This window comes from Scyliorhinus canicula, chromosome 26 (genome assembly GCF_902713615.1).
Source record: "Scyliorhinus canicula chromosome 26, sScyCan1.1, whole genome shotgun sequence".
In the NCBI taxonomy this organism is placed as follows: Eukaryota; Metazoa; Chordata; class Chondrichthyes; order Carcharhiniformes; family Scyliorhinidae; genus Scyliorhinus; species Scyliorhinus canicula.
In genome coordinates, this window is record NC_052171.1 from 2255337 (window position 1) to 2271097 (window position 15761).

Below are 15761 nucleotides of genomic sequence, written 5' to 3' on the forward strand. Positions count from 1 at the left end.
ATGGGGATAGGGTGGAAGTATGGGCTTGGGTAGGGTGCTCTTTCCAAGAGCCGGTGCAGACTCGATGGGCCGAATGGCCTCATTCTTCACTGTAAATTCTATGAAAAAAAAGGAACAACTGTGTGATGAAAAAATAATAAACTACTGTCACTAATTAACTACTGTAGAGCTGCTGCAAAATATGTCGCTTCGCACAACCTACTCCCAACTCCCCAGCCACAGCGTCACCTCGTGGTCAGAGGTCATGCATAACATTATGTACAAACGTGCTTCATGCACATCATCACAGTTGCCTTGCCTTTAGGTGGTTTGATGGGTGCAAATGCATTCTCATTCCAAAACAAAATCTGTGGGGTAAATATAAAAGCTGTGGAGCAACACATGAGTTTGCTCATCCGTTTCTATCAAACACAGGCTCAGGCAGCAACACAACGGTATGTTTCTTTTGAACTAACCTACACATTTCTGACTCGGATGCTGAAGATTGCTTGCGCTTTTTTTTTTAACCAAATGGAGCAATGACAGTGTCTGATTCAAACAGGGGCGTTGGCTGTTCAGTGAGTCCGGTAAGAGGAGTTCAGAGCCAGGAGCATGTCGCACTGATGCCAAACACAGAACAGCGATTACGGCCCAGGGCCCAGAGCGCCGCTCAAACAAGGTCGCGCCCGAAAGCCGGCGCCCAGCTCTTTGCCCCCCCTGCAGGCGGCAGCGGTAGCGGCACCCCGACTTTGACCAATGGGGAGGCGGCGCGGGAGTCTGGTGCGTGCGTGCGCGCGCGAGGCGGTGGCGGTTGGTCCTGGCTGTTGTCCGGCCGCACGGTGCAGGTGGGAGACTTGGAGCGGCGGCGTCTGCGCTCGTTTCCCACATCCGTCAGCGGGTGCGGCGAACAGACAGGGGAGGATAGCGGGCTGGAGGACGGTGAGGTGGAAGGGACGGGAGATAATGGGATGGGGGGGGGGGGGGATTGAATTGAGGTGAGAAGAATTGAGGTCAGGGGGGTTGAATTCAGGTGAGGGAATTGAGGTGAGGGGGAGGAGAATTCAAGAGGGGGAAAGAATTGAGGAGAATTGAAGTGAGGGGGAGGAGAATTGAGGTCAGGGGGGTCAATTCAGGTGAGGGAATTGAGGTAAGGGGGAGGAGAATTGAAGTGAGGGGGAGGAGAATTCAGGAGGGGGAGAGAATTGAGGAGAATTGAAGTGAGGGGGAGGAGAATTGAGGTCAGGGGGGTCAATTCAGGTGAGGGGGAGGAGAATTCAGGAGGGGGAGAGAATTGAGGTGAGAAGAACTGAGGTGAGGGGGAGGAGAATTGAGGGGAGTTGAGGTATGGGGGGGGAAGGTATGGAATTTGAGTGAAGGGAGTGTTGATCGGACAGGGGCTGGATTCTCTGCAGCCCAGTTCTGAAATTGCGATTGGCGCAGGGGCGGTGAATCAAAGTTTGTGAGCATCGGTCCTCGGAGATTTGCTCACGCGTGATTTACGTGGCACGGCTGGGGGGGCCATTGCCAGAGGCCCTCCCAGCGATACACCGGTCCCGACCGGCTGAATTCCTGACGGTGTGGTTCTAACCATGTCTGGCCGGTCGGGACCCACGCGTGATGGCTGTGGACTCAGGCTGCGGCTGCCCTGGTGGGGGGGTGAGAGGATCAAGCAATGGTGAGGAGGGGGCCCTTATGGATGGCCGTGGAGGCGAACGAGTGGGTCATATGGAGTGGTGCGGGGCGGATCGGTGGGACCTTATTTGTTGGTCCAAGTCTGGCGAAGCTGCCACCGTGCGCATGTGCGGACGTGGAACTGTAAGTGCGGGGGCCCGTATCTGCAGCCAAAGCTGTGAAGCTCCCCGGGTCCCTACCAGCCACCGGCAGGGAGGTGAATTGGTCTTTTTTTGGAGTGAAACACCAGCATTTTTACGCTGGCATGGGGACAGAGCCCCATTTTTGGAGAATCCAGCCCAGGGAGTTGGTTGGAGGTGCAGATGGGGGGGGGGGGGGGGGCGGCAGTGAGAGGTTGGTCAGAGGGGCAGTGATGGGGGATTGGCAGTGGGGGGGGGGGGGGGAGAAAAGGTTGTTTGGAGGGGAAAAGGAGTGATTGGAGGCAGCATAGGAGAGTGCAGGTGTGCTGGTTAGAGAGGGCGTGTTGGTTGGAGGGGGTGAGAGAAGGAGGTGGGAAGGAATCTAGTACTGGTATTAAATGATCTTTTGTTTCCACTTTCTTTGAATGCTTTTGTTGATTTGTTCAAAAGTTATTTGAGGTAGTGCAAAACAATTAGAACATACAGTGCAGAAGGAGGCCATTCGTCCCATCGAGTCTGCACCGACCCACTTAAGCCCTCACTTCCACCCTATTCCTCTAACCGAATCACCCCTCCTAACCTTTTTTGGACACTATGGCAATTTAGCGTGGCCAATCCACCTAACCTGCACGTCTAACCTGGACTGTGGGAGGAAACTGGAGCACCCGGAGGAAACCCATGCAGACAAGGGGAGAACGTGCAGACTCCACAAAGACAGTGACCCAGCAGGGAATCGAGCCTGGGACCCTGGCGCTGTGAAGCCACAGTGCTAACCACTATGCTACCATGCTGCCACCGGCAATAAAAAATAAAAGCCCCAGCAGAAAGAAGTGGAACAGAATACATGGCACCTAGGGCAGATGGCAACCCGAAGAGGGGAACAAAACTACCAACGAAGGAGGGGGGAACCTTATGTAAAAACCGTTGTACATAAGACACAAACTTGTTTTTGTAAATATCAGATACATTTGAACTCTTACTCTGTTAAATACTAATAAAAATATATTTTTAAAAAGATGCTGGCACACCAAGAGTAAACAGTTAACGTTTTAATTCTTGGACCCATTGTCCAGTTCCACATGACATTTTTAAAAAAGTAACTTAATTTCAGCATAATTAGTGGACAAGCACTATAATGCACCTGTTAATATTGATTCTGAAGATTCTGCAATCTTGTGCTGAGATGGAAATTTGCTCGTGTGAAACGTTTGTTGAATCCAACTTGGTCACTTACTGCCCGATTATCCTCCCAGTCATTAGTAAACTAATTGATGCAGTTATTAATCACGCATCAAGTGACACTGCTCAGTCGTGACCTGCTGAATGATGTTCATTTTGGGTCACTTTCAAACCAAAACACAGCCTTGGTCCAGGCATGGGTTCAATAATGGAAGACTGGAGATGAGTGCAATCACAATGGAAGTTGCTGCTGCATTCAACTATGAATAACCCAAAGGAGCACTACTAATTGAAGCTAATAGGTTCAGAGGCAAGTTCAATTTCAAAAAAATGCTGGACTCAGATTGACGTAAAGGAACACAGTCAAGGAACGTAAAGCAATCAATCATCAGACGTCCAGGACATAATTGAAGGATTTCCTCAGGGTAGAATTCTTGGTCCAGCTGTCTAGAGCTGCTTGATTTCCTTTCCTCCATCTTAAATCAGAAGTGGGACATTTTGCTGACCATTAATCTTGAAGTTCCATTCACAACTCCTCTGATTATTGAGCAGCTCACACTAGCTAGCACGCGGACCTGAACAACATCCAGACTTTGGTTGACCGGGAGCAGGTAATGCATATGGTACACAAGTGACCTTGGTGCAATCACCATTTCAGTAAAGAGGAAGCTCCCATCATTTTACTTCAAATTACTCTGCAATCTTGATCATTTGGACAGAAGTTGAATTGGGCCAGCCGGATCAATGTTGTATCCACAGACAAGTCAGTGGCCAGATGCTCTTTAACCATTCAAACCATCTCCAGGCTTATGTCAGGAGTGTGAGGGAATGCTCATTGCTTGTTTAGTTGAGTACAACTGCAACAATATAGTGAAGTTCAGCCCCATCCAGCAGGGTTCCTGCAGGTCTTGGCAATCCTGGAAAAATCATAGAATTTGTAAATTACTTTTCCAAACCTGGAACAGACTTAGATATTTCCTTGAAAAGTCATGAAAATTTATTGAGAGACTGCCAGAACAGCAGTCATTGACAGTAGCCTACCAATCAGGTCAGATTGGCTGCTTTGGACACTGCCAGAACAGCAGTAATCGACCTAGTGGTACGGACAAGATTTCACACACTTTCCTCCTTTGTTTTCCTCATGTTTGCGGGAGGAATTTTGTTTGAAAGTGTCATTTGCAAATTATTTTTGTTGTGGAGACAACTCGACAAGTGCATTCTTGGGAGTTGAAACACAGTGAACAAGGTAAGTTGAGTGCAGGCACCTGATGAAAGAGACAATTCTAAAATAATACTGCATGCTCATGGTTGATTCCCTATCTTTCGTTTGAGACACTAAAAACATCTTCATGGAATGTCATGGAATTTCATTTTCCTAAAAGGGTAAAAACCCTGGAGCAATTTGCATAGTTGTTGTCTTGTCACTGAAGTCAAAATCCACCATTGGTGCAGTTGCTGAAACAATCTACTGGATGAACTGCTGCAACATACCAGTTATTTCAGCAGAATGCTCCTGCACTGCAATATTTATGACTAAGAAAATCAAGAGCAGCAGTGTTGTGGGAATGCCATCCCTCCACAGTCTCTCATCGTCAAGGAATCTTGCGTTCATAATAAAAGCAAACTACAGGACCATCTAAGCAGATCTGACAGCATCTGTGGAGAGAGAAGGAGCTAACCTTTGGAGTCTGGATGACTTGTTAAAGATGTCTGAGCTGGATTAATAACCTGAAATTTCCTACCACAAATTGTGGGATCATCAATAATTTAACCATTTCAGGTGAAGGCTCACCGCCATTTTCAGGATCAAGGCAATAAATGTGGCACGTCAGTGCTGACCAAATTTTAAACTAAACAAATGATATTTTGCCATCCACCATGCAGCAATAAATTTAACATTGTCATGTGTGTGTCCCTTTAAGAAAGGTTTGGTCTTACCACATGACTTGTAGCACGGTATCAGTTATGTCATTTGTGGGTGGAGCTGGGCTGTGGCAGTCAGCTGAGAAGGGGTTTAGTGTTGGGGTTTTAGTTTTGGTTTGTTGCTTTGGACTGCAGAAGAGAAGCAGTTCCCTGTTTTCAATTTAAAGCTGTTCCAGGGACCTGAAAGCACATTGGGTGTGGCAAACTGCTTGGTAACTTTAAAGATAGAGTTGTTTTGCGGAAGGAGTTTTGAATCTGCTGGTTGGAGGCTGGATCTCAGGGAAAGGACCAGTACCATTCAAGTTAGATTACTGTGTGCCAGGACACGCCCTTTAAAATTGTTTTTTAATCAGAGGAGTTGTATTGAATTGGAACAGCGACTAAGTGGGATTCATTAAGAGTGATGTACATAGTTTACTATAACTTGTGTTTTCTTTATGTTTGCAATTGATAAATGCTTGCTGTGTTTTAAATATGTTAACAACATTCTTATAATAAACTTTGTTTTGATAAAGGCGCCTAGGAAGTCTGATGAATCACACCTTAAGTGAAGGCTCTTGTGCTCATTGTAGCCAAATTCAACATAAAAGTTTGAGGTCAGGTGAACTTCAGAATACACTTTGGAGTTTCGATGCCCTGGCCCATGACAACATTGTCCTCGCATCTGCAAAACATTTGCCTGGGCAAGTCAGCAATTAATCACTGTTGGCAATCCTGAAGCTGGATGGGATTTATCCTGGGTTTCTCTGGGAAGCCAGGGAGGAGATTGCTGAGCCTTTAACTTTGATCTTTAAATCATCTTTGTCTACAGGAATAGTGCCAGAAGACTGGAGGATAGCAAATGTTGTCCCCTTGTTCAAGAAGGGGAGTAGAGATAACCCCGGTAACTATAGACCAGTGAGCCTTACTTCTGTTGTGGGAAAAGTCTTGGAAAGGTTTGTAAGGGATAGGATGTATAATCATCTGGAAAGGAATAATTTGATTAGAGATAGTCAACATGGTTTTGTGAAGGGTAAGTCGTGCCTCACAAACCTCATTGAGTTCTTCGAGAAGGTGACCAAACAGGTGGATGAGGGTAAAGCAGTTGATATGGTGTATATGGATTTCAGTAAAGCGTTTGATAAGGTTCCCCACGGTATGCTATTGCAGAAAATACAGAGGCATGGGATTCAGGGTGATTCAGCAGTTTGGATCAGAAATTGGCTAGCTGATAGAAGACAAAGAGTGGTGGTTGATGGGAAATGTTCTGACTGGTGTCCAGTTACTAGTGGTGTACCACAAGGATCTGTTTTGGGGCCACTGTTTGTCATTTTTATAAATGACCTGGAGGAGGGCGTAGAAGGATGGGTGAGTAAATTTGCAGATGACACTAAAATCGGTGGAGTTGTGGACAGTGCAGAAGGATGTTACAAGTTACAGAGGGACATAGATAAGCTGCAGAGCTGGGCTGACAGGTGGCAAATGGAGTTTAATGCAGAAAAGTGTGAGGTGATTCATTTTGGAAGGAATAACAGGAAGACAGAGTACTGGGCTAATGGTAAGATTCTTGGTAGTGTGGATGAGCAGAGAGGTCTCGGTGTCCATGTCCCTAGATCCCTGAAAGTTGCCACCCAGGTTGAGAGGGTTGTTAAGAAGGCGTACGGTGTGTTAGCTTTTATTGAGTTTCGGAGCCATGAGGTCATGTTGCAGTTGTACAAAACTCTGGTGCGACCGCATTTGGAGTATTGCGTGCAGTTCTGGTCGCCACATTATAGGAAGGATGTGGAAGCATTGGAAAGGGTACAGAGGAGACTTACAAGGATGTTGCCTGGTATGGAGGGAAGATCTTATGAGGAAAGGCTGAAGGACTTGAGGCTGTTTTTGTTAGAAGAAGGTTAAGAGGTGACTTAATTGAGGCTTACAAGGTGATCAGAGGATTAGATACGGTGGACATTGAGAGCCTTTTTCCTCGGATGGTGATGTCCAGCACGAGGGGACATAGCTTTAAATTGAGGGGAGATAGATATAGGACAGATGTCAGAGGTAGATTCTTTACTCAGAGTAATAAGGGCGTGGAATGCCATGCCTGCAACAGTAGTGGACTTGCCAACACTAAATGCATTCAAATGGTCATTGGATAGGCATATGGATAATAAGGGAATAGTGTAGAGGGACTTTAGAGGGGTTTCACAGGACGGAGCAACATTGAGGGCCTAAGGGCCTGTACTGCGCTGTAATGTTCTATGAATTTCATACATAACAATGTTGCCAGTTAGAGCTTGGCCAAATTCCTGCAAATGTTGCAGCCAAAACACTGCAACATTTGCAATTCTCAATTGTCATGTAAAATTTTCTATTCTGTAAGAGAAACAGAAAACTGGAAATACTCAGCAGATTAGGTAGCATCTGTCGAGAGAAACATTTTGGTTCGATGATCTGGAAATATAGCGGTTCTCCTGTAGAACATTTAGTTTTTGATGAGGTGTTTTCTTGCCCTACCTCCTGCCTCTACTCCAAACAAACTCTTGCTCCCACATACACAGACACGTGATTTGTGTTCTACAGAAATGTGTTCAATGTAATTGGAGGAGCGATCCCAGCCTTGATTGATATAATAATCCTTTGTCCACACTGGTTCTGGATGATGTAGGAGAAACAATCCGAGCTGACATATTCCTTTGCTGAACCAAAGCAAAACCTTGTACTGTTTTTACCCTCCCATTTGTATTGTTAGTTTTGGTCAGTGTTTAATTCTGATCTATTACCCCTTGTTCACACACAGGGGACCAAGAAAAATGGCTGTTCCCAAGGGCCAAATAAAACAGACTGACATGGGCATCAACATATTCATACACAAAGAGAATCTATTACTGCATTATTAACTTTACACAAGCTTATTGTCATGCTGAATTAACTAACTACATCTCAATTTTTTCTCCAGCCTGAACTGATAACATGGCTTCAGAGCATGAGGTGGGTGATGGATTTTTGGCTCATAAGGAATCAACTGAATTTATCAATAAAGTAAGCTTATTTTTTCACAGTATTTATTGTACTTCAACAGTTAAAAATAAAGGACTGCCTTTATCCACAAAGTTAGCAAATCTTCATGCTTCAAAATGTTCCACATGCAACTAATTGCTGTAAAGTACAGTCATTGCTGTTCTCGGGGCAGCAAAGATCTGACATGAAGAAGAATAACAGGTTAAGTGATAGCTGAAGGAGGAATGTTGACTATGGATTCAAAAGAACTTCTTGGTCCACTCCAGCTGATGCATGATATCTTTAACTTGTATCGGAACCAACAGAACTGCTGCCAGGGGTCTCAGTTTAAATATGTAAATATTTATACGTTTAATATAAAATTGACCTGAATTCTTCAACTGTGGGATATGCGCACCCGGGCCTGGAAGCACGCGCAAAATGTTCTTCTGGTTTTGGTCAGCACCAGCATGTAATGTCACATTGGTTAATGGGTGGCCAGCATCAAACATGTGCTAGGAAAGGCTCAGTGCTGTTGGGGACGGCTGGAAGAGGGTGGGTGTTGAGAAAAAGGGAGGTGCAGACTGGCCCTTCTGCTGTACTCCATCAGGGGGACAGCTGCTGCGGAGATGTCTCCGAGCTGCTGACCTGTGAAAAACTAATTGTGATGGAAGAAATATGGGACGGGATTCTCCAAGCCTGCGTCGGGCTGGAGAAGTGGGGGGGTGAGTGTCGAAACCCGCCACACAGCTCCGACGCTGGGCCGCCAATCGCGTTGGCGCGGTCGCTGCAGCGCCGGTCGGGGGCCGTTGAAAGCGGCCCCAGTGGCGATTCTCCGCGCTCGACGGGGCGGGTGCCCGCCGGCGTCGTTCGTGTATGGTCCTACCCAATGGGACCTCGCCGTTCTGGCAGCGGTGGCCGTCCTGGTGTGGAGCGAGGGGAGCTGACTCAGTGGGGGTCAGGCCCGTGATCGGGGGTAACCGATTGGCGGGCCGCTCATTCTGGCGGGGAGGGGGGGGGGTCATCTATGTTCCTCTGCGCCGGGCCCCTGTGGGGCTCCACTCTGTTGCCAGGGAGGCTGGCGCAGAGACGGCCATGGCACGCGTGTGGACCTGAGCCGGCCATGCAGCACCAACTTTCGGTGCCGGAGCAGCGCACAGCACTTTGGAGCATTTCGGAGAATCCCGGCCAGGAGAATCCAGGCAGCACATTTAGCCACAAGCAGCAGTACCCAGCCACCTATTTAAATTTTATTTCAGCCTTGACGTTTAATCCCACCCTGGGTCGAGGTTGCAGGTGAAACATAAAGGCTAGCTGGGCAGTAGGTCATCCCGCTATCAACCATGAAACCCTTACCTTAATGCGCTAAATTTCCTGCTTCGTTGTTGGTGATGTGCTTCCGCCTCTGGTGTGCGGCCACTGACTGAAATATTGTCCGAGTGTGTGATGACCTTGGGGTATGTATCTGATATCTTCTGTGATTACACGCATTTCTGGCTTAGGCACATGGCCGCCCAAATAATGTCAAATTCAGGCGATTGGGGGAATGGCAGCACTCCCTGAATACTGAAGTGCCATTTTATTTGCTTAAATCTTGGAGTGGAACTCAAAGTTTCTAACTTCAGGGAAGAGTAACTTTGTTAAGCTGACAAGCTACGTAGTTTGAGAGTAATGGTTGGAGCAATTTGGCTCAGCAGCTGAAAATTAGTTTCACAAGATTCTGAGATGATCCCTATTTGTTTTATTCTTTCTTTTTGATGTTTTTATTGTTTAAAATCATATGGTAATGAAGGAAGTAAAGAAGTAAATTTCATTAATTCCAGCTGTCAAGAGCATTCTACTAACATACAACAACTTGGATTTGCATCATTCTTTTCTTATGATAAACCTGGTAAATGTACAGAAGCTCCAAGTCAGAAAATTTCAGTAAAGTTTTATACAGACTTCAGACAAAAATGACAGTGCATGCAATTCGAGGTCACTTTGTGACAGGAGCCAGTAATTGTTTCGAAGCTAGGGGATGGAGTTGGGATAAAAAATTTTGTTTCGGCTTGGCAGTATGTTGCAAGTGGCATTCCTGATGCACTATCAATTATGATGAGAGTTGAGTGTCATCGAGGCGTTATTACGCAGAGATGTGTAGCCTGCAGCTGCTGCCGAAATGGCTGCAGCTCGGAGAGCCCACACAGTACCGTAATACACCTCATATGCGATATATATACAACAGTGGTGACTACCACATTCATCCCCTGTTAAAAAAGAGTCCAGCGGGAGTGGTGGAAGACTAGGTACAGGCATCGGTTAACATTTTAGGAAAAGTTTACAAATTCAGATGATCGGGCGCCTTGATCCTCCGTTGTGAGCACCACAGTCCTGGTGGCGATGCAGGCGTCGGTTTGGTCGCCGGTGACTCCGGGAGCGTGTCGACCTCATCTTCATCCCCAGGTGGGACCAAGGGGAGGACGGAACATCATGGAGCGGGGGCTGTGGTTGTGAATGTGTCTCTAATTTACTTGTCTCTCAGTCCGGAAGAAACGGTCTCGAACACGCTCGTACTTAGAATATTCTTTATTGGGCAGCCCTCTAGGTATTCCAAAGAAATACCTCTGAGTGTGCCAAAGTTTTGCCCAAAGCATCCTATCTTTATATTTTTTTTTAAGGGGCTGTCCCTTACATTCACTTGAGCTTGCCTCCAGTACAGATTACAGCTTGTTTTTACCAAATGTTTAGTACATGATTAATTTGTTATTGTCATATTTTCAATACATAATTTTACAGACATTGAGGTTATCTATTGGCACATGAGCGTATAGCAATTTTAGCAAAACACCAGGTGTCCAACCATAATTTATCAATGGCTCTTACATTTCATATTCCGTCATCCAGCCATCTTCCTTGTTTCTCAAGGCTATTTGGCTTACAGTCATGAATCGGCTCACAAATTCAATAATAACTCCCTCCTTAGTAAATTTCCACTAATGTGTCCCATTAATTCTAGATGGTTCTAGCTATTAACCCTTGCTTCACATTCTCATGGTGAGGTGCGCTGGGGGAAGTGTGGGGCAGGGCGGGTGTGGGGACCCAGCTAGCGCCAGGTCCCTGAGGGTGTCTTGGCGGCCGTCGGGGTACACCACGTAGGCGTTCTGCGGGTTCACATGGAGTAGCTGTACCGTCTCAACCAACGGGTCCGTCTTGTGGAGCCGCATGTGCCTGCAGAGGAGAACGAGTCCCGGGGCTGCCAGCCATGTTGGGAGCGAAACCCCGGAGGTGGACTTCCTGGGGAAGACAAAGAGACGTTCATGGGGGTTTCATTAGTCGCAGTGCAAAGGAGCGATCAAATTGAGTGAAGGGCATCGGGCAGGACCTCTTGCCAGTGGGAGGCCGGGAGTTTCCTGGACCATAGGGCCAGCTGGGCGGCCTTCCAGACCATCCCATTCTCCCGCTCCACCTGCCCGTTTCCTGGGGGTTGTAGCTGGTCGTCCTGCTCGAGCAGGTACTGGCGCAGCTCATCGTTCATAAATGAGGATCCCTGTTGCTGTGGACATAGGCGGGGAAACCGAACAGAGCGAAGATGGTGTTGAGGGCTTTAATGACGGTTGCAGACGTCATATCGGGGCATGGGACGGCGAAGGGGAATCGGGAGTATTTGTCGACCATGTTAAGAGAGTACGTGTTTCGGTTGGTGGAGGGGAGGGGTCCTTTGAAATCCACGCTGAGGCGTTCAAAGGGGCCGGAAGCCTTCACGAGGTGCGTCCCCAATTAGGAGTTCAGAATGTTCAACGGCCTGGCAATCGCAGTCCCTCGCCAGGGCATGCAGGGCACGCCAGAAATCTTCCACAGACTCACAGAGTTGATGCCACGTGGACAGTAGGTGCCTGGCGTGGATTTTGTTAGTCTGCTGAGTGTAGTTCTCCTTCAGTAGCACCATGGCCTCAGTGTAGGTAGGCGCGTCCCGGATGAGGGGAAAGATATTGGCGCTCAGCTGCGTATACAGGATCTGGAGCTTCTGTGCCTCTGAGGGTGGTTCTGTCGCAGATTCGATGTATGCTTTAAAACAAGCTAGCCAATGTGCGAAGGCCGACTTGGCGTTGTCTGCTTGAGGGTGCAGCTGCAGGCGATCAGGCTTGATGCGGAGATCCATCGTTGTAAAATCTCTGCGTAATAAATTGTTGCACTATCAATTACGACGAGACGAGAGTTGAGTGTAATTGAGGCTTTATTAAGCAGAGATGTGTAGCCTCCCGCAGCTGCTGCCGAAATGGCTGCAGCTCAGAGAGCCCACACATTTATACTCTGCCTACTGGGCGGAGCCATCAGTCAGGCATCTACACCCGTATCTGTAGTACAGGAGCCTTACCATAATACACCTCATATGCGATATATATACAACAGTGGTGACTACCACAATTCCCTTGGCTCGATCATGGGGCCGTAGCTTTGCACCACGTATAGTAATGACTTGGACAATGGAACAGTGAGTCTGTCCAAGTCTGCAGATTACTTCAGTTTGGCACAGTAACTGCAAGATCATCTACGTTGAATCTGAAAGAGTCAAAATGTAATGGTTTCTGAATGGTGAGAGACGAGGAGCTGCGGAGGAGCAAATGGATTTAGGTGTTCTTATTCAGACCACAAATATGTAGTGAAAAGCGATGAACAATCAGAGGCTAGTGGAGTGTGATCCTGTCTCAGAAGGGAATTATTATACAAAAGAGAGAAATTGGTGCTCCAGTAATATCTTGTCCCAATACCATCTGACCTACTGCATTCAATTTTGGGTTCAAAACCACAAGAACTAGGTGTATTGACCTTGGAAAGATTCACCAGAACAGGCATCTTTGTCGCATTGGGACGGACGGGGGCGGGCATATTTCAAATGTATTTCCACTCAAGGGACTGATGAGCAAATTACAGATTGCTGCAACATTAAACATGAATTCAAAAAATCTTGGTCTGAAAAGTGGAGGAGTAACTTGACCACAAGAGAGGCAATTGAATGAACGCTTTGTAAAAATTAAATCATCTTTACTTCAGAAAACATTTGAGGTAATAACACAGTTTGACTTCATACACCAGCAGCAGCTCAACACAACTTTCCATAAACTCCTCATGGCTAAACTAAAAACACGCGCAAGTCTGTGCTCCCGATGGCACCATGGTGCATCTGCACTTTTTTTTAAGACATTCGTCCACAAAATCAAATAGGAAGATGCTTATTAAAGCACCAGTACAAAAAGAAACAAACTGGCTGAGTTTGCGATAGGTCTCTTGTGCCGTATTTTAACATTGCTGTGCTGTTTAGGAGCTGACTTTTGTTCCTTAAGGAATAAAACTTGTGTTGCTTTCCTCTAGGTGAACCATAGTGGCTTGTTATCAACTGTGGCTTTTAATGCACCACCTGGAGGGCCCAGTCTCTTCATTGGGAACGCTCGACCGTTTGTGGGTCGCTGCTGTTATATCTGTGCACCCCAGAGCTGGGTAAGAGCATTGTATGTGTTTGGAGGGAAATGGAAGCCTGGCTGGGCACCGCTTTTAGAGCTGATCAACTTTGTGAAGACTGTGCAACACAAAATTGGCAAGGATGCTTGGGCACTAAGTTTCATCTGAAGCCATCTTCAGATTAATAAAAACAATTATTTTTGGTTATAATTGTGAAGTTATTCTCTCAGATAATATTCAATGTTTGGCATGACCCTCAGATAATCAATGTTTGAAATGATATTCAATGTACGTTTTAAATGGAACGACTGACTTTGGGACAGCACGTTTGCACATTGAATTTCATTTCTGTGCAATTCTTTTGACATTTCTCTTGGATTGCTGTCATGATGCATTTTCCATTATCTCTCCATTTCAGGGTTCGCTTTTCCATAATCATTTAGCCTTGCTGGGATTTCGAAATGCCATCCTTGTTACTGAGGCACAGACACGGTATGTTAATAGATGAGATTGCAGACAAATTGCTGATTTTTACCCAGAGTCAAAAACAAAGATGAATAGTTTTTCTTGTTTAGGTCTTTGTTATAACCACCCCCAGAGTTATCAACAGTTTTCATGGCAGTTATAGTATTTTGGTTGCAGAAATGCTTCTCAAGGTTTGTCTGACTTTGACAAAGCCACAGTAACTCAATGCTTGGTGCCCTCAAATTTCAACCTCAGCCACCTGCTCACTTATACTCAGTTTGGATACCACGAGGGGCACTCAACGCCTCATCTCATTATAGCTTGGTCCAAACATGGATAAAACAACTGAATTCCAGAGGTGAGGTGAGAGTGACTGCCTCTCGACATGATTCTGCTCTCCATTTGAAATGTTAGGGATGCTTTCCTCTATCTGCCTCCTCTGTCATCTGAAGAAGGTGGCTACCGATGAGCACTGCCACTGGACACGTACTTGGCCCCTGTGTGTGAGTATTTGTTAATTACCCCTGTTTTAGGGGGATGTTGGCTTACTCGGTGTCATCTATTCTAACCGTTCTGACCAAGACGTGTGCCAAAATTGACAGAGTGGTTACCACCCATCCTTGTTTGAGGTCAGCTTTTTAGATTACATGTTGAGGTTCATATCTTAGTTCTGTCTAAACACTTTCCATAGAAAAAGGAGCACACAAGATGCCATGTACGTGACCACGGCTAGAGTTCAGAGTATTTCTAAAGAAAGAGACGATCAATGCTGCTTAGCCAATCCTATAAAGTTTATATATTAGGTCAGAAAATATCTCTTTTCCGAAACCTCAATCTCTTGGACCCCTTGGATAAGTGCCATGCAATGACTGTCTCCAACTAGACAAGAGTGATTTTACCATCGCTGATCCAACGCTGCAAACATCCTGGGGGTTCTCATTGACCAGAAACTGAACTGGACCAGCCATATCGATACTGTGTCTGCAAGAGCAGATCAGAGACTGGGAATTCTGTGGTGAGTAACTCGCCTCCTGAGAGGCACAGTCAGGAGTGTGATTCATTACTGTCCACTTGACTGGATGAATGCAGATCCAACAGCAATGATGGGTCTCGGCAACACCCATGTCAAAGCAGCCTGCTTGATTGGCACCCCTTCCACAGACATTCACTTCTTTCACCACCCGACGACTAATGGCAGCAATGTGCAACCGATGCACTGCAGGAATGCCAAGGTTCCTTAGGCAGCTCCTTCCAAACCCACGATCGCTACCATCTGGAAGGGCATTGTCAGTACATACACGAGAATGCCACCACCTGGAAGTTACCCTCCAAGTCACTCACTATCCTGACTTAGAAATATATTGCTGTTCCATCACTGTTGCAGGGTCAAAATTCTGGAACTCCCTCCATAACAGCACTGTGTGGACGTACATACATGTTCACCTAGCTAAAGCTACCCCTCTCCTGTGAAAGTATGAAAAGGAAATACAATGCTGTTGGCTTTGTGAAACTTTGTGGAACTTGGCTTCTGGCCAGCTTCAAAAATGTGCTAATGTCAACACTCAACACAAGTCTGAAAATCCTGCAGCACAGATTTAGATTAGAGCAGAAAGTAGGAATATGAAAAAGTGTTGTCCTAGTCTGCTACATTAGTCATGTGTGGTGCAAGATCCTCTCAGTTGTGGGGTCATGGTAACAAACTGTCACTGTACTTTGCGAGAGTATGTTATGCAGATTCTGGCAGTTAAATCTTGGGATTCTGGTGAGTGAGGTGCTAATATTACAAAACAGTTGGAGATGTGGTATAGATCTTACCGCTGCCAGTGTTTTATAAGCTGCTTGTGGCAGATAATGGGCAAACAACTAATATTCTGTGTAAATGTCGTATCTTCAGAAATTACTTAGGCCTTTTTTTTGCTGCAATGCATTGATTAAGTGAACAAAATGCCTTGGAATGAAGTTAAACTCAAGTTGTTGGTAAAATAATAGCTAATGTAAACGCAT

At 46.2% G+C, this 15761-nt stretch overlaps 1 protein-coding gene across 5 annotated transcripts in view; it reads left to right on the forward strand.

Moving 5' to 3' along the window:
* Positions 1-771: 771 nt before the first annotated feature.
* Positions 772-15761, forward strand: part of LOC119957305 (glycerol-3-phosphate acyltransferase 1, mitochondrial-like) — a 72216-nt gene continuing 57226 nt past the window's right edge. Inside the window, exons 1-4 of one of the 5 annotated variants that reach the window (XM_038785159.1) lie at positions 772-824; positions 7813-7895; positions 13206-13331; positions 13711-13784. In XM_038785159.1, coding sequence (XP_038641087.1) covers positions 7827-7895; positions 13206-13331; positions 13711-13784 — 269 coding nt within the window. In that variant the 5' untranslated portion in view covers positions 772-824; positions 7813-7826. The other 4 variants (XM_038785163.1, XM_038785160.1, XM_038785162.1 and 1 more) reach the window with 4 other exon arrangements.